The 19,226-nt window shown below is 50.1% G+C and overlaps 1 protein-coding gene across 1 annotated transcript; it reads right to left on the reverse strand.

Annotated features, from left to right (window-relative positions):
- LOC113998128 (transmembrane protein 45B-like) lies at positions 1-19,188 on the reverse strand. The gene is made up of 7 exons (XM_039383749.1): positions 19,080-19,188; positions 18,805-18,904; positions 4,998-5,199; positions 4,298-4,510; positions 2,716-2,900; positions 1,686-1,831; positions 1-1,000 (listed from the first exon to the last, which is right to left on the reverse strand). Exons 1-7 carry the CDS (start codon positions 19,142-19,144, stop codon positions 883-885), a joined length of 1,029 nt encoding a protein of 342 aa, XP_039239683.1. The 5' UTR covers positions 19,145-19,188; the 3' UTR covers positions 1-882.
- Positions 19,189-19,226: the final 38 nt, after the last annotated feature.

Below are 19,226 nucleotides of genomic sequence, written 5' to 3' on the forward strand. Positions count from 1 at the left end.
AATCCTCATACTCGCTACTGGCATATTTTCCTCCTGAATAGGAGGTGACATTTCCAGTCACTTTTTGCAAGAAATTAGCTGGCAAAGGCAGCCTAAAAACAAACCCTGTGCCTGTTTCATCTCCTTTCCAAGCTGAGGGGGTTTATTTTCAATGGAAAACTGGGACGTTTCATGACTCCCTGCTGCTTAACCATGTATGTTACAGTCCTCCAGGCTTTGCAGGTCTGAGGGATGGATTTGTCTAAGCTATTATTACACAGTCTATAATTTATCAGTCTTAAATTTAAGGATATCAGCTCAGTGAGGATTTTTATTTCCCATTTATTCACTCTCTCAGCCTTTAAGTGACCATGAAAACGATTAACAAAACCCCTCTTTAGTTCAAAGCTGCAGTGATAACATTTGTATTGTGTACAATCAAGCCCTGCTGGTGCAAAAATTGCCATAACCTCACATTCCACACTCTTTTCCTCATCCTCTTTGGGGTGGTGCCTTGCTCCAGAGGTACCTGACCTCAGCCTGGAGGTTTCCTTGACTTCAATCACAGCAGGTCAAAGCCTCCAGACTCTTGGAAAAGTCAGATGGCCAAAGGATGCCCTCCATCCCTATGGAAACACACCTGGCAACCCATGGGATGAAGCAAGCTTGTCATGTTGAATTTTCACGCTTCATTTTGTTGTTGAAAATCACTTAAAATGGTGCTTGCCCCTGAGCTGGCAATATCTGGGTACGGATGGAGGGCTCCTGCTCTCACGGGCTCAACCTGCTGCCCCACAGCACAACAGTGGTTCCTCTCACTCCTCCAAAACAGAAATATTTCATTAGGATTTTTTTCTTCTAGAAAACAGACTGTTCGTGTATTTGGAGAAGTTTGCAGCCTCTTCACTCTTCATCAGAGCCGCTCAGGAAGGTGGCCTGGGAGCTGGGGTCATCCTTCTGCTGCCGGATCCCCAGGCTGATGTAGGGCTCTCCACTGCTTCTCCTGAACCTCTGGAGGCACCTGTAGCACAGGAGCAATAAATCACTGATAGCAAAACCCTCAAACTAATGCCACTCACCAGAATTCTCATGTAGAGGTCCTGAAATGATGTTGATGGGGGACTGAGGGGGTTTTATTCTGTATAAAGTCTATTTGCTGCCTTAAACTGGACTATCCCTTCTGTAGCCCACACAACAGCCCTTAGAAAACCCCTTGAAGTGGGATAATGTCCCCTTCCCATCCCCTCGGAAAAGCCACGCTGGGGGTTGGCACTGCTGAACCATCAGACAAGTGCTCTCGTCCCTCTGATGATTCAGTGATGGCCAACTGCTTCAGAGTCCTTGCAAGGGAGGGGACAAAGTGTCAGGGGGACCTGGAAATGTTTTCATTTCTCTATTGAATTAAAGTTTGACTTCAGCACTCAGTGCAGAGGGAAAAATGTAGTATGACTTCCAGGAGCAGCTCTGGGGGCTCCGTTATTTGACTTCTTCCTGTTTAATGCCTGTGCCTCCCACTGACACTCTTTTGCATTCTGTGCACTCAACAAATACTGTGTGTGCTTGTCACCCTGCCCTCAAACGTGCTGGAGTCTGAGGTTGCTTATTCAGCTGTGACTCTGGAAAGGGCTGGAGTACATCTGTGTGCCACTGCAGCCACCCCCATCCCTGCCCACCCCACTCCTGCCTCAGTTCCTGCCCAGCCATACCAGTAAGTGAGGGTGTAGTTTACAGTCAGGATGGCCACAGCGGCTGCCCAGTGCCAGAAGAAGCACATGGTGAGGAACATGATGTTGTCATGGTCCTCCTCATCCCACATTGGACCCCCCCATGGCTGGAAGAGCACGACTCCGATCTAGGTGGAACAAGAAATTCATTAACTTGGGGAGAAAATCGTTAGAGAATCCCAGAATCCCAGACTGGTTTGGGTTGGAAGGGACTTAGAGATCATCTCATTCCACCCCCTGCCATGGGCAGGGACACCTTCCACTCAGGTTGCCGGACACTTCCAGGGATGGGGCAGCCACAACCTCATCCACCCACACAGTGAATCACCTCGATCCCCGTGGTGACTGAGGGTCTGAGACAGTAAAGTCCAGCCTTGCAGAGAGGCCACACAAAGCCAGACTGTGCCCCAGATCTCTCTTTTTCTGTATGATATCCAGACACAACCATCTCTGGGCATTGCAAACTCTGAGCCATCCTTTAAAACCCCCAAACTCAGCCCAGTTTTTAACCTTTGAATAAAGGCTGGTTTGAGTTACTGGAGTTGAGAAAAGGGAGGGGAACTCAGATTATTTTCAGCAGCTTAGTTTTGGGAGCGATTATCTCCAATTGATTTCTTTGCTTCTCCAACTTCTCCCAAAGCGAGCAGCTGGCTGTATCTTAACTCAGCCATTTTATTGCTGGGGGCTTTTGCATCTTCCCACTAAACCAGAGGGAGGGTTGCAGGGTGCATTAGACACATTAAGCAATTAGTACTTGGTTGTTAGATACTGCAAAACATTGCTCGCTGGCTTTCGCTCTTCCCCCCAGAGAAGCGATAAGCCAAGACTAACAGCTCTTTCAGCAGGAGCAGCCAGCAGAGATGACCTGTGAGAAGTAAATTCTCAGTCTGGGTTATGAGCTATTTATGAAGCCAGCCTGGCAAAATTATCCCTCGGAGACGTGTGATTGGTATGTGATGTACAGCTCCTTCTCCTCTGTTCCCACTGCTCCCTTTGAGCAGGCACAACTGACCTGCCAGAACCACGTTCCCTGGACGATGGTGATGCCAGCTCTAAACATCTCCAGGACAATGTTGTCCCTGAGGAAAACCTCCAGCAGGATGCTGCCAGCTCCAGCAAAGATGGCGATGAGCAGCAGGGAGTGGATGTGCTGATCCAACATGGGCCGGTGGAGGACGTGGTAATAGAAGAGAAAACCTGTCAAAACACATGTCCTGCTTAGAGCAGCAGCAGCAACACCAACTGTGGCCACAGAGCAGAGCAAATCAGTTCTGTGAATGGTAAACTGAGACAGGTCACCATGTAAAGAAGGGACTCCACATGGCACCATTCCTCTGGGTCTCCTGGTATCCCACCATACTGGAGGGATGAGATGCCCAGCCTTAGGGCAGGAGGATCTGAGCAATACAGGAACCAAAGACAGGCTGGTTTTCTTCCCCCATCAGTGCCATTACCTTTCCCCTCATAACCAGGTTTCTGCTCTGTCCTACTTTCCTATTGCTAAACTTCACCATTTCTTGGGAGTTGTAAATGATAAATTTCCTGTTATTACTAGCCAAACTTTGTCTGTTGAGGTGCCCCTGCTGCTGCCTCAAAAGCTGCTGTGATCATGAAGGGGAAAATAAGAGGAGATGTGCAGTTTCTATATAAGCAAGACCTTCTTTTCCCATGGTGGGGGTTGGAACTAGATGATCTTTAATGTCCCTTCCAACCCAAGACTTCATACAATTCTGTGATCTAAGAGGGGTCTGGAATCATGGCTGGCAACTTGCAAGACAGCCAGAAGACAGAATGATATTCATGATGTGCTGTAGCCAGAATAAGTCACTTCAATTTGCCACGTGCCCTGCAAGCAGATGAGGCTGACGATGCCTGCAGAGCAATCCGTGGCTCTCAAGGGGAGCCCAGGGCAGGGGAACAGCTCTGAGCATGTCAGATGATGCAGCAGCCACCAGCCATTCATCATGAGGGAGCTCATTCTGCTGCTCCACACCATGGTCTCCCCAGAAATCCCAACCCAAAACCTACTGATGCCTGTATTTCCCATCTCATTCCAGACTGCCCTGCAATAATATATCACCTACAATGTGTAGGACCTCCAGAGGCATTCCAAGTAATATTTCAGTCAGGCAAGGCAAATGTTAGTCCTTCGCTGACTCCGTCTCACTTGGTGTGTTCAGCTGGAGAAGAGGAGACTGAGGGGAGACTTCATTGCACTTACATTTTCCTCGGGAGGGGTAGAGGGGGGACAGGCCCTGAGCTCTGCTGAGCTCTGCTCTGGGGGGAGCAGGGACAGCACCCAGAGAATGGCTGGAGCTGTGTCAGGCCAGGCTCAGGTTGGATCTCAGGAAAAGGTTCTTCCCCCAGAGGCTGGTTGGGCACTGCCCAGGCTCCCCAGGGCAGTGGGCACAGCCCCAAGGCTGCCAGAGCTCCAGGAGGGTTTGGCTGATCCTCTGGGGTACAGGGTGGGACTCTTGGGGATGGGCCTGTGCAGGGCTGAGGTTGGACTGGATGGTCCTTGTGGGTCCCTTCCAGCCCAGCATGTTTTGTGATTCTGTGATCCCTCCCCAAATTAAGCACCACCTTCTACCAACCTTCGACAAACACGGCCGTGGACAACATGAGGCGATCCAGGCCCCGCGGCACCACCTGGGAGATGTAGGTGAGGACATCCACCAGCCCGGAGAGGCCGTAGAACAGGTACATGGTGGTGTGCTGCCAGTTCATCAGCTTCACCCAGTCCCGGTTGGCCCCGCTGTACAGGTACAGGTGTGGCCCGTCTGGCACAAACTGCTCCGCCAGCATCCCTGCACAGACACACAGCAGCTGGGGGCTTGTGGGGAATGCTGCTTCACGCTACTCACTGCTGCTGGAGGCTTCTGAAGCAATAGCTTCAGGTTTGCATCAGGGAGAAAAGACCGCAAGAGAAACTCAGGCCTATTAACACAAGCTCAGCTTTGGGAAGGGGGAGAAGATTTGGTCTTTTCACATCAAACTCTACCAGAGATTAAGGCAACATGAACATCAAGGATGCATCCAGGCTGCCCAGGGAAGGGGTGGAATCACCATCCCTGGAAGCGTTCAAACACATGTTGTAGATGTGGTGCTCAGGTTCATGGTTTAGTAGTGGACTTGGCTAATGGTTGGACTTGAGGATCTTAGAGGTCTTTTTCAACCTTAATGATTCTCTGGTCCTTCCATATCTGAGCCAGTTTGTCTGGAGTCAGGGCTCCAGTGCAGTCATTGCTGCAGGCTGGGAATTTACCCATGTGGCAAGTGAAATGTAAGCCTTACCTATGAGAGCAAAGACAATTTTCATTCCCCCTTCCATGGCATCCACACGCTGGAAACTGTAACTCCTGTGGGATTTCTTATTCGCTTTCTGGCTGAGGTACTGCAGAGGGTATTTCACAGACCACCAGAGCCCAAAGAGCAAGAAGAAGCTGCCTGGAAGTGCGTGACCCTTGAAATTCGCCATCCTGACAACCTTCTCTGGCTACAAGGCAAAGAAAAACAATGTCATTATTCAACTTACACCAGTTATTTGGCATAACACCGGGAAAAATAGGATTTCCCTTGCACGGAGGCCTGGAAAAGGCTTGACCTAGCACATAGGAATAGGTCGGAGAACTGGAAAACCCTCCAAGGGTGAGAGGTGGGAACAAATGGGACCTCTCTGAGGTCCTTGCCCCAAGATTAGAAAATGTCCAAAAAAGCCAGACTAGTTTAGCAAAATCCCTAAATCTGCCACAATCTCTGACACATCCCAGCCTGTACCTTGCATTCCTGGGATCCCTCCCAGCAGCAGCTCCTGTTTTTCTTGCTCTTCTGCAAGAATGAGCAGACTAGGGAAGGGGGCTTTTTGGGACCAGGTAGGAGAGATAATACACAGGGAAAGCAGTAACGTCTAGGGGTAAATGCCAGTGAGTTTCTTTAGCTCCTTGAATAGCCACTGAAGTCCAAAATGTTTTAAAATTCCTGAAATTATTTCAGCCTATAGAGGGGGGAAATATACTCTGCATTTATTCCACAAACCAAAGCATTTTGTTAAAAATAGAGCTTCCCAAAAGCTGCTGGAAACAAAACACTGTGAGTTTGGGCAAACCAACCAACTCACTCCCTGCATCCTGACCTCCTCACACTCTTCCCTCCCCAAGGCACCCCTAAGCCAGAATTTGCAGGGAGGATCCCAGCCAGGCTGCCCCTCCACGCCAGAGCACCCCTCCCTGTCCCTCCCCCCGTTTGTAGGGAGCCAGGGGACCCATTTCCTGGGACAATTACACCAATTAAGCCAGGCTGGCTCCTGTTTGCCATTTGCTGGTTTGCTTAATTAGGTGGAGAACTGATTAGTTCTTTCATGTGGGCTCCAGAGTATTTTCAGGGCCCGCCTGGGTGTGAGGGGTGCCAGGCTGGGCAATTGGGATGGTTGGAATTGATAACAAAGGCTGTGCTGCTGGCGCCCAGGACGTCCTTCTCCAGTCAGTGACCTCCTCTCTGTGCTTAACACCAGGCGGAAAACATCCCCCTCGTGGGGTGGATGCTTTGGAGCTGGACCTGAGCTCCCCATCCCAGGCACCCACATCCTGATCATCCTTAAACCACCAGTGGCATTTTGGCCTTCAGTCTCCACTCGCTGGAAATATAAACCAAAAATGCTCTTCTGCTGTTGCACAAAGATAATTTGGGTTGAATATGGCTCACTGCTGTCAGCCTTGGAGAGGGAGAGCCATTCCCTGGCCTTTATTAATGTCTGATTTCAGTCAGTTTGTCCCAGGGACACCTTGTTTCATCCCTTGAAGTCCATGGCTGATGCAGGTACCATCTCCCAGAGGTGCCTGTCCCCAGGCAGGAAAATCCCTGTAGCCAACCTGCCTGATCTGAGCTGGTTTAACCGAACAGCTCATCCAACACCTGGTGGGGAGCAAACATTGGCTCCTTGTGCAAACACCATCCCAGGACGTGCAGCTACACACAGCAGTGACGGGCTGATGCCCTCCTGGTCACACCAGGCTGGTCCCACAGTCCTGTCCTCACCCAATACCTCTGAGCTACCAGTGGGTTCAGGAAAATTAATTTAGGAGGGGACTTTCTAAGCTGTGCACAGAAATGGTGTTTTCTCCTGTACTCACTGGTAGCTTTGCAGGTTGCTGTGAGCAGCGCTGCAAAGGCTCTGCATTAATTCATGACTTCAAAGGAGAGATGTATTGACAGTGGGTACATCGGGTAATTAAACAGAAAATCAAAGCAGTGCTGGCACGGTCCAGTGGGTTAATATAATCATCCCTGTAGTCCTGTCAAACAGACAACCAGGGAATGGGAGCATCCACCTGGATCCCTGTGGTTGCAGCATTCCCGAGCCAGGGAGAGGGCTGGAAAATCTGTATTTTCTGGGTGAGTAGAGAGTCCCATCATGTACCTACAGTGAGGTAAAGGCTTTAAACTGAAAGAGGGGAAAGTTAGATCAGATACAAGGAGGAATAGTATAAAATCAGGGTAATGACTGGAAGCAGGACTAAATCCACCCCAGAATACCACAACAAGAACTACTGCAGCCATATTATGCCATGTTAATGGTATAATTATAAAAGGATCACAATAATGTGTAGGCAAACATATAACTCTATGATGTAGCTCCAGCAGTTACATGTTAAAGGCAGATACACAGTGAGACCTTCTTTGATGGAGGATGGTTTTTTGGCCACAGCACCTCAGCTGCTGTCAGTCTGTAGGGCTGGGTTTGATGAGCTCCTGCAGGTGCAGATTTGGCATGAGGAGAGACCCAAACCCTTCCTGGAAGGCTGGAAACAGCTCCGTTATTTCCAGGTACACGTCAGTGTCTTTTCACCTCTCGTGTCATTGTGAGAGATACATCTCAGGGTTTCCCTGCTGAGATCAACACAGTCAAACCAGGTTGACCTGAAGGATATCCTCATTAACCTCAATTAAAGATCAGTTAGATGGAGCATGCATGTCCACCTCACAGTGTCTGCACGAGCTGGGCTGAGCTCGGTGGGGTGATGGGGGCTGTTGTGGGGTTGCCTGGAGTCCATTCCTGCCCGATCCCTCACTAGCAGGAATCACGTGGCTCAGCTGGGACAGGTGACCAACAAAACTCTTTCTCCTGCTTCTCCTTCTCCTCTGAAAACATGCAATAGGTAAGCACAGGAGAAAAACCAGCCACAATTATGTTTGTGCCTCAGGACACAAACAGCCCCTGTTTATCCCTACAGCTCCTAAGGAAGTGAGACTTGCCTGCAATCAGCAGGGAAAAGAACAAGCTGGAGATCCAGTGGATGTTGAGGTTGGTGGCCACAGCCACCTTCCCAGGACATCCCTGCTGAGTGTGACTTTGCCCCTTCCCTCATCCCCTGACCCCGTGTCCGATGACAGACCCGTGTCCCCGCTGGCCTGTCATTAGTGCACTTTACCCCTGTTTATTACGATGCCCTGTGCTGCGTCAGCTTAATGATTTACTGCTTCATCTGCTCTTATCACCTCCCTGGGGAGCTGGTTCCTTCTTGGTTCACAGCTAATGCACCAACCACCCAGGGAGGCAGCCGGGAGGATGGTGAGGAGCCCAGTGAGACTCTCCCCTCCTCCTCTTGCCCTACTCTGGCAGCCACAAAACCTCTTTTCAGCCAAACCCTGGGCCATTTTACTTTTCCAAGTGTCTCGTTTGTTTACTGAGATTTTTGGGTTTTTTTAAAAGGTTTTATTAGTGCATTTATAGTGTCTCAGTCAGGGCATCACTTCCATTTCCCCAGCTTGGAATTGCAGTCTGAAGTTCACCAGTGGAAACAGCTCGCGGCCATCACCACTACAATTAACTCTGCCCTTCACCCTCTGTAAATCAGGCAGTTCAGATACACCAGAGCTCGTTTGCTTGCTGCAGGACCTGCACTTGGCTCTGGGAGCAACTGTGGGTGACAGAGACGGTCCCCAGGGAAAAGCTGACTCAGGGAAGAAGAGAAATGTCTTGGCTTGCAGAAAAAAAAACAACCGAGGCTGAGCTGGGGAATGCCACTGAGATGTGTATCCGGAAATAACAAAGCCATTTCCAGAGGGGGTTCAGGTCTCCCCTCATGCTGAATCTGCAGCTGCAGAAGCTCATCAAACCCAGCCCTTCAGACTGACAGCAGCTGAGGTGCTGTGGCCAAAAAAACTATTCTCCATCAGGCTGGTTGCCCTGAATGTTCTCCGTGTGTATCCTTGAATACAAAGCAACCCACAGCCCAAATACTGCACCTGGGAGGGAAGGCAGTGGTACAGACACAGAGGTGAGAGATCTGTGCCTCTGAGGACAGAAAGACGACACCCAAAAGATGTCAGGAGAGGCATCACTGACAAAGAAAAGCTCTCCTGTATCCTGCACCGCCTCACTCCACTACCAGCACTATCTCATTTGTCTGCAGAGACATTTCTAATCATAGCAGCACTTCCATTAGCTCCCTCAGGAGCTGGATCCCTAATGCATTAATGTCAGGCTAAAACCCCATTCTGAACCATTTCATCCCATTATGGTCAGGTTTTTTCCTCTTTGCCTCACCCATGCCGGGGAGTGTTAACAGGGACACTGAGCAATCGTGTTCCTCATCCTGGCGAGCCCAGATGTGTCTGCAAAGCCAGGAAAGCAACTTTTCTGCCTCTAAAGGATCCTTAAGGGTTTTGGACTTAGGTTAAAAAATTATCATCATCATTGGAAACTATTAAACGCAATTGTCAGGGAGTATCTGAAGGACCATCAGGTGTTGCAGGAGCTTGTATGGTGACTGCAGAGAGACAGAGAAAATAGACTGAGATAATCCAACCCACTGAAATGGGAAAATTCGGTGGGGAAGTTCAAACTGAGATGAAAGCTTTAAACTCAGGATGCTGGACCTGAGGTCTGTTTAATAGACACATCTGAAAAGAGTCACTGGGGGAGAGAGACACGTAAAAAGTGGTGATGGAGAGATTATACTGCTCTCTGTCTCCTCTTCTTTATGCTGCCTTTCTTTGCCTGTTTTATAAGCTCCTGTTTTAGATTCTCCATCCCAATCTCTGCTCCAAGCGCTGTCATCAGGGAAGCAGCAAGAAGCAGCTCCAAGTTACAGCCCAGCAGAGAAAGCTCAGAAATAAAACAAAGCCAAAACCATCTTAATTACGGGGGCTCAGAACAGGCACTTCATCACCCTTTTCCTTCCCTTTACGACCTGCACTTGTTTGTTTGTGGTTTTATGACACTGAGGTTTGAATTTAAAAACTATCTGTTTGGGGAAATGCACACTACCATCTTAAAAGCCATTTTTCTTCACCTCTGTGCAATGCTTAAGTGATTAAAGTGCTTTCTAAAGGGGGTGGGTGCCATCTGTGCCCCAAACTGCCCCCCCTGGCTCTGAGATGTGCCAGGATGGACTAGCCCTGACTCCAATAATTCCTATCACCTTACAGGTACCAACCCAAAATAAACTCAAAGCCACATTATCACCACCAAAAATGCCACAAAAATCAGGATTTATAGGATCCTAGAATTCCAGAATGGTTTGGGTTGGAAGGGATCTTAAAGCTCATCCAGTTCCACCCCCTGCCATGGGCAGGGACTCCTTCCACTAGGTTGCTCCAATCCCCGTCCAACCTGGAATACTTCCAGTCGTGGGGTATCCACAGCTCCTCTGGACTTCACAGCTTCTTTGGGCATTTTCCAAAGAGGAGAAGACTGCTTGTCCTAAAATTGTCCCAACTGCCCCAGAATGTGACACAGGGTAAGAGCTGTAGGTCTTCAACATTCCTCAAGGAAAACAACTAAAGAAACCATTTCCATTGCAATATATCCCAGAAATATCCAATTATTCACCTACAACACATAACCCTCAGCCTGCTGAGCGCCACATCTAGAGAGCTGTGGCCCCCCAGCATCCCCCTCCACCAGCACCCTGTGCCTCTGTGATCACATCCTGAGCTGCCAAAGAGAGAGGTTGTTAGTTTTTTAACGATAATCCGGTAGGAAGAAGGAAGAAACCCTTCCCCTGCAGGAAAAGTGTCCCTGTTCATGGCAGAGAGGTTGGAACGAAATGAGTTTAAGGTCCCTTCCAACCCAAGCCATGCTGGGATTCTACGATTCTAACCTGTACTTTTTTGGGCACTAAAAGCGACTTTTCTGGGCACTTCTGCGGGGAGAGGAGCATGGGGAGGGACTTTCTGGTTCAGTGGCCGGAGCAGCGATTTCGGCTTAGTTGCGAGGCAGAGGTTTCGCATTTAATTTGGCAGGGAGGGGAGCAGGGAGCCGGCGAGGGCTCCTCGCGGGCAGGGCTGGGGTCCGGGGGGGAATCGTTGCCCCCCGGCTGCCCCGCTCTCACCTTTCCCTGCTTTCAGCCCCACACACCATGTTTATTTTTCAACTTCCTCCTTGGAAAACGCTGCTGCGGGTTAGCCTGGCTGTCCCATCGCTCCCAGCCCGGCAGGGACAGCAGGAACCCTCCCGTGCCCCTCCAGGGTGCTGGGACACCCCGGTGGCTTGGGCAGGGCAGAGCGCACCAACTCCCCCCCCCCCGCAATTTGCTTTCCCAAGGGGAGTCGGTCCAGGTTTACCCCACCATGACCCCTCTCCTTCCTCCCTACGGGGTTTGGATCCAAACTGAGGGATCCCCTAAGGGGCAGGCGGGGGGTTCCCCTCTCATCCCATGGTGTGGGGTGACCTCCCCTCCCCGTGCCAGCCCTGGGCAGCAGAGCCTTACCTGCCCCGTCGATGCCGCTGCCACACCTGCTCCAAGGTGACTCGTGCTCCTCCCCTGCCCCACCCGCCCCCTCCCTGCCAGCTCTGGGTGCCCACAGCCTCCCCAAACCCCAGCCAGGAGGGAAAAGTGGCCCTGGACACCAAAATTCCCCACTCCTGTGCACATCAGGAACTGTCATTTCCAGTTGCTCCCCCAAAGCTCTTCCGTGAGATCCTGACTTCTGGCTGTCTCAAGGCTTTCTCCCCAAAATCTTTATTTTCTCACATTTCATGGAATGATTAAATTTCCTTCTATCAGACCCCCCTGTCACCCACCCCATGCAGGGCCAGGGGAGCTGTGTGGGGCATTACCCCACACCCCAGGTCCCTGCATTCCTCACCTGCATTAATTATTAACTGGATTAATTCCTCCAAAGTTCTTCATTTTCTGTGCTTCCCAGGTTTGATGGATGCTCCTCCTGGGATCCCCACTCAGAACCCATATTTCAATCCAAATGCGATTTTCCGACCAGGCCTCCTATAAAACTGAGTTTATCCTTTATAATACTTTCCACTTTCATCTCCAGCCCTGCAAGTGCTTTACAAATGTTAAATAATTAACCCCCACGACACCCTTGGGAGAGAGGGAAGCATTATTATGGCTATTTGTAAAGGAAACTCTGACAGGGCCTTCTGTGCTCCAGCCCTGGGTTTTACTCACTTTTAGGGAACATCTCAGCTACTTACAGCCCTGAGAGCAACTACACCTGCCACAGGGAATTTGTAGTAAGAAAGCTCGATTTTAATGTTTGAAATATTTTAAATATAAATACCACCCTGTTTTATAAACGACTTGAGGGTTAGAAGTGCTGTCTGGCAATCCCCTGTCTTTTCCTTATATTATTATATTATTATTTTGATTTATTAGCATCAAATCTATTCCCTCTCCCTGTCCCACAATGCTGTTTAAAAGGTAAATCTTTAAATAATAAATAATTATTCATTAATCCATCTTTTCTCACCTCTCAGAGAGGTGGGTACTGCTGGAAAGGAGGAAGCATCCTACAGTCTTCCTCTCTTTTATCAGCAGTGGGGTTGGATGCCCAAACTCTGTATGGTTTTAGGAGGTGGGATGATTCAAATGTCCCAGAGACAAAAGCCAAGCTGCAGGTATTTCTTGTCTCTCCATGAAATTGTTTCATGAACATCCCAGGAGGTGCTGACATTTTAACCTGTGTCCCACAAGCCCTGGAATAAATCAGAATTAATCAAGGCGTTTACACTCACCTCACACAGGAGGATTTAACCCAAAAAAACAACCCCCAGAACTGAGGCTGAGAAATAAATGGAAGCAAAAGAAGTGCTGAGATGGAGGGCCTGAGAAAATGAAGAGTTATTTAGGTGGGGAGTTGCTGGAAATTCATAAAAAAAATTCCAGGGCATGTCCAAAACTGCAAATGAGACCCTAAAAATGCCATGGAAAATCTTAGTTGTGAGTGATGAAGTTCCTGGAGCTGGTACATAAGAAGGGCTGAGTATGGTTAAAAACTAAACCTGACTCTAAAATGGGAGTTTGTTCATACCCAGTGCTCTGCCGAGTTATGTCGGTGTTTCTTGGCTACCAGGAAATTTGCACCTTCAAATATTTGCAGAACCAAATCACGGGGTGTGTAGGGGGTGGATCTTACTATAAGGAAATAAATAACCTCTCTGTGTGTATTTATTGTAGTAAAGACCAAGCCTGAGCTGGGATTAAGTGGAACCTCAGCAGAATGTCTCACTTCCACATGGTCCTGAGCAACCATTTCCTGATAAGACAAACCTGAAGTCATCTCTAATTTATAGCTGTATCTTCCTAGAGCTCAGGCACCCTTAAAACAGTTTCTTAAACAGCCTTGAAATCACATGCAAAGGCTTTGAATTCATCAAACCTGTGTCCAATTTGGGCTCTCACCATCCATGGGAGCTGAGCTACCACTAGAATTCTGGTCAGCACAGCCCAACCAGCATAAAAAACCCAGAGACCAGTTCCTAATTAGCAACATTTCTAAATCTCATTGCCTTCCCATGAAATCAGTCCAGAAAAAAATTCATTATTCCTATTCTAGGAAATGTTGAAGCCTCCAAAAGCTGTTTTGTGTCCTGCCCATCTCTAATTTTCCACCTCCTGATGTCTATTTTCTCCCTGCTCATCCCACGCAGAACTGCAGCTCCTAAACACATCCATAGGAGCTCTGGCAGCAAACAACAGCCTGACAGTCTCTTCACACTGACATGCAAATCTGCAGGGAATCACCAAGAAAACAGGAATGTGCTGCCCTGGGAATCATCTCAGGATGCCCTCTGGGAAGATAAGATGGCACCTGCAGTCTCTACGGATGCAGTGTGTGATACAGGCAGTGGGAAGAGGAGGGCTCAGAAAGAGCTCAGAACTAATTGCTCAGAGAAATGGGGGAAATGATGGAGTGTAAGAGCCAGGAAATTAGTTCCCTTATTTTCCTGTGCTGGCAGAGGGGACGGGTGACAGAGTCACCTGCCACGTGGACACACATCCAGAGGGATGAGTGCACAAGCTGCCTGCAATCTGCAGAGGTAGGAAAATGGGAAAGCAGGCTGGAACACTGACCAGGCACAGATATTTACCTGCTCCCTCACTGGGATATCGATGTGTTTTCTAGCTGAGACAATGACACCTTGTGTTCCTTCCCCTCCTCCTGCACCCACGAAACCTTCCTAAAGGAGCAGGTGCTGTGGGATGCAGCACCCACTGCAGGCAATGGGTCTGCAGGAAAATGGGTTTGTATCTACATCCTCCCATTTCTAAGTGAGCCACCTCCTGTTGGAATCTCCCTCAGCCTTCCTGGCACCCAGGGAAGGATCCTTTCAGAGCATCCTCCCATCTCAGGGCTGTTTGTCACTGAGCGCTCACCCATCGCGTGCAACCCAGATCTCCAGTGATGCTGAAGTACCTTGGAACAGGGGAAGGGGCAGAGACCTGCAGCTGCTCCAAAGCACCATCACCTAAATTTATCCCTCTCCATGGGCAGCTTTATTCCCCGCACACTGTGGGATAGGGAGGATATTTGTGGGTAGGATATTTATTGACCTTCAGCAATGGAAATACAGCCCTGGGAGGTACAAACTGGGAAAAAACAAAAGGGATGGCAAGGGACCCTTTAAACTGTGCCCAAAATGTGACCTAATTCTTGCAAACACTCTGTTCCCTCACAAAGATGTCCAGGAAGGAGTTTGCCAGATGGCAAAAGGAGGAGGTGAATAAATCCGATATGGCACATCTGCAGCTGTGGGGAGCACACAGCATCCGTGCACAGCCAGGCTGGAAAGGGATTGCTTTGGGGCACAGCTTGGCAAGGAAAGCAGACATAAGCAAAGGGAAACCCCAAAGGCTTCTGTTACATCCCCCCATGAACAGATCTGAGACCCCAGCTGGGTAAGAACAAGTGAGAATGAAATGAAAGCAGGGAGAGCTCAGACATGATGTGATTCCAACTGCATCAGTCCCAGCTGGATGCCAGGGTTGGAGCATGCTTGGACATGGAAAAAGCATTAATAAGGGACAGAAGATCATTAAAAGGAAAATTATGTATCCAGAGAAGAGTAATGGAAAGGAAGAAGAAAGCAGAGGGTGAGGAAACAGTGACAGACAACAGAGAGAGAGGTGCAGGGAGAGGTGATGAGGGATAAAAGTGACAGCAACAGCACCCAAAAGGGACCACATAGAGGGCAAAAATCCATGGGAAATTTTAACAGGGTAAGAAACCAACTCACAGCTAAAGTGGAGTAAAAAAAAAAAAGCAGGAAGGCAATGAAATGCTCCCCGAAACCACCTCATGTGGAGAGTGAGCCATCTGGGAGAGGTGCAGGGAGCTAGGTAGCCCTTAGGGCTGTGCCGTCAATATTAAATCTTCTCGTCCTGGGAGGTTGGATTTGGGGATTTCCCCCCTCCCTCCAGCTGCCGTTCCGCAGTGATGGAGCAAGTGCGCATCGCAGTGGCAGATGCAGGAATGTCACCTCCCCAGCAGGGCTCGGCCCCACTCTCCATACCCACGTCACCAATAAACAAGAGGCATTTTTGGTGGGGACGCCTTCATCATCAACACCTGGAGTGGAAGAAACGTTTCTGAGTGACTGTGAGGTTACTGGGGACACAAAGCTGCGAGGGCCCAGCAGGGTCAGATGCAGTGGGTAGTTTTACCTGAAAAGAGGGAAAATCAGTTCAATCACCTTGACACATTAATACTGAACCCTTTGCCTTTGAAATTAGCTTTGGGAAGTGTCATTAATACTGATATTTAATTTGTTTTCTCCCCATATTCATCATCTTTACAATCTTCCCCACTGTTCTCCTCCCCAGTACTCCTACTCCAGCTCTCATTCACAAGCAAACATTTATAATTTCTGCTAATTTTCCTTTATTTTTCAGTCCTAAAAGCTGCATTTCATCAAAACCCATACTTGGGACCAGGGGAGAAGAGCAAATTCAAACCCTGATATTTTCTGACCTTTAGCGATGGAAACATAGCCCCAGCGTGCTACAAACCAGCATCTCCTCACGCTCTGCAGAGACCTTGGATAGGAAAGGATTCCAGCCTGCCCTGTAAATCCATGCCCACGGAGGAGGATGTTTTGGGATTTGAGACCTGAGGGCTTGGGGGAGCAGCCTTCACACCTGAGAGGTTGCACTGGGGATTTGTGTTGTTAAATGGGAGAAGAGAGGTGGTAATCGGGGATTAGGGGATTCCTTGTGGATGCAGGGATGTGGGATGATGCTGCTGCCCCAGCCTCGGGGACCAGCCGTCACCTGGCACGACCAGACGAGCCTTGGGTGTGCAGGATTGAACCCTGGGAATATTCGGGAACACTAGGGGGTGCTGAGGGCCTGCAGAAAGGTTCCTGCTCCACCACCGAGGAATGCTTAGGGGTGTGAGGGGGCAGGTCTGGGAACGGGGGGCTGCACCTCCGTTTTGGGGTTGGGGGGAGCCCAGTCCCAGCCAGTCCCACACTGCCTGTGAAAAGCTCCTTGTGTCACTTTGCCACAGCCTTCCCTCTCCAAAGGCACTTGGCAGCAGCTGGGCTGCCACACTGATTTCAGGAAGAACAGCTCTATCCCTGTCCCTCCCCCTCCTTTCCTGGGGTCATCCCAGACATCACATCCCTGTTTTACCAACGGGGAAACCGAGGCACGAGGCAAGGCCTTACCCAGGGCAGTTCCCAATCCTACCCACTGTCCCAACCCGACTGGCAGCATCTATTTTCCAGCGAGAAGGTAGCACTGCCTTTTGGGGGGCCCTGAAACAAATGCCAAGGGATTCAAACCATCCTTAGAAAAATAAGGATTGCAGCAAAGTGTTTTCAGCCACCTTTGGTGCTGCAGCTTTCACATGCATGGATGAGTTTTCCAGCAACCTGTGAGAAATGAGGGGGCTGCTAATTAGGATGAAAACTCCTCTTCCCCAGCCCCCTTTGCCCACCATCCCCTTTCCTCCTCCCCCCGCAGGCTCCGGTTACGCGGCGGGTCCATAAACAGCGTCTAAAATAATTGTGCAGTTGTCACCGCCGGGAAGGGAGGGGGGGACTATTTTAAAACGCCCGGCTTAGCCCAAAGGGCCGAGGGGATTGTGGCACAGCCCAGCTGTCCCCGCAGAGCCGGGCGGGGGCTTCAAAGTGCCAGGCGGGATGTGTCAGCGCCAGCCTGTCCTGGGACGGGGGGAAGCCGGACTGGCCGGGAGGAGCTAATGGTGTTTTGATGTGTTGCTTCAAGAGCAATTGCTGGGGCTCGGGAGATGTGAGAAGCAGCTGGGAGAGACCTGGGGGTGATGGAAGGAGGACGAGTAGAAGGGAGGGAGGAATAAGAGGGAGGTTGCGAAACGGATGCAGGTGTGGAGAGGTTGTACATCCCTTTTCTCTTCAGAATTTGGGGGGAGAAAACCTAAAGCAGGGGAGTGCTGCAGTGCCTCTGCTCTGGACAGGGGAAACAGAGACATGAGAGTTCCAAATGGAAAGAGTAAGTTTGGATTGGATATTGGGAAGAAATCCTTCCTAGTGAGGGTGGGCAGGCCCTGGCACAGGTTGCCCAGAGAAGCTGTGGCTGCCCCATCCCTGGAAGTGTTCAAAGCCAGGCTGGACAGGGCTTGGAGCAACCTGGGCTAGTGGAAGGGGGTGGAATGAGATGAGCTTTAAGGTTTCTTCCAAGCCAAACCATTCATTCTAGGATTCTATGTGCCCAAAGGGAAGCACATCTCACCAAAACATTTCTCCTTGTCCTGTACTATTTCTGACAGTGACACGGGCAGTATTTCCTCTCACCAGGCAAAACTGAGAGTCTGGAAGAAGAGAGAAACACCAACATCTCATAATCCCATGGGATAACCATGCTTTAGTGCTGCCATGGCCGTCAAGGCAGGGCTTCCCCATAGCTCCATTCAGACAATACCTTTCTGCTGCTTCTAATGTAAGAGCTGATGGTTAAAATATTATTGGTGCCCATCAGCCCTAAGCAAACCCAACCTGCCATTCCTTCTGGTCAGTGTGAGGCTGGATGGATGAGAAGACAAGGATCTTGTCTTCATCTTGATCTCTTCTTGTTTTCCTGCTCTGCCTGCTTGTGAGCAGGATTTACTCCCTCCTGATGGCCACTGGGAGCTGAATCACAGAATCCCAGACTGGTCTGGGTTGGAAGGGGCCCTAAAGATTATCTGATTCCGGCCCCCTGCCATGGCCAGGGACACCTTCCACTAGACCAGGTTGCTCCAATCCCTGTCCAACCTTGCCATCAACTATTTACAGTCTCATCTAAAGACCATCAAGGTCTTTCCCACATGTCCTGTCCTCCAGGCATATCTGCATAGCTGTGTTGTGCTCTCCTGATCTTTTAGTTAAGTGGGGGGAGGTTTGGCAAATTCAAATGAGGCTTCACCTGAACTCAGGATGAACCATTTAGGAACTGCATGAAGCCATGTGAGGACACTGAGGGCACTTGGTGTGTTCAGCTGGAGCAGAGGAGACTGAGGGGAGACCTCACTGCAGTTCCAACTGCCTGGGCAGGGGCAGAGGAGGGGCAGGGACTGAGCTCTGCTCTGGGGGAGCAGGGACAGCAGCCAGGGAATGGCTGGAGCTGTGTCAGGGCAGGCTCAGGTTGGATCTCAGGCAAAGGTTCTTCCCCCAGAGGCTGGTTGGGCACTGCCCAGGCTCCCCAGGGCAGTGGGCACAGCCCCAAGGCTGCCAGAGCTCCAGGAGGGTTTGGTTGATCCTCTGGGCACAGGGGGTGAGCCTGGGGCTGGGCCTGCGCAGGGTCAGGGGTTGGACTGGATGGTCCTTGTGGGTCCCTTCCAACTCAGCACATTCTGTGATTCCACGATCTCAAAGAGGTTAAAGACTCAGATCACTCACCAGATGAACCCTGAGGATTCCCAGCATCAGGCAAGAGCCATCTTTCAGCAGCTGTGAGCCATTTTTTAGATGGGTTTGAACTCTTCTGCAAACACCGAGACTGGGGGATGGTGGTGGAGGGAGCAGAGAAATGTGAAAAATAAATTGTGTTATTTACCAGTCCATTTGTATGACGTGAGGCTGCCCTGGCCTGACATCTCATGCCCCTGAGCGGCGGTTTGTCAGGTTTTAGGCTCTCATTCCGGGGTCCCAGAGGGATCCCTGTTTCTCCTCACCCCACGGGACGGCAGCTGCTCCGATCCCTCCCGTCAGAAGGTCCCGCCGGCGCTCCAGAAACCATTTCGGCAGCATTTGTCGCAACAGCCCCTGCTAATCTCTCTTTCATTTGTAATTATTTTCTCACCCCAGCGCTCCGACACCGA

This window comes from Pipra filicauda, unplaced genomic scaffold (assembly GCF_003945595.2).
Source record: "Pipra filicauda isolate LSUMZ 115617 unplaced genomic scaffold, ASM394559v2 scaffold323_size1005334_pilon, whole genome shotgun sequence".
Classification (NCBI taxonomy): Eukaryota; Metazoa; Chordata; class Aves; order Passeriformes; family Pipridae; genus Pipra; species Pipra filicauda.

Excerpts from the sequence above, each read along its gene's own strand:
- LOC113998128 (XM_039383749.1), bottom strand. The coding sequence starts at position 19,144 with ATGGTTTCTGGAGCGCCGGCGGGACCTTCTGACGGGAGGGATCGGAGC. Across the intron at positions 4,511-4,997 it reads AATTGTCTTTGCTCTCATAG|GGATGCTGGCGGAGCAGTTT; the intron begins GTAAGGCTTACA and ends GTGTCTGTGCAG. Across the intron at positions 1,001-1,685 it reads AACTACACCCTCACTTACTG|GTGCCTCCAGAGGTTCAGGA; the intron begins GTATGGCTGGGC and ends CCTGTGCTACAG.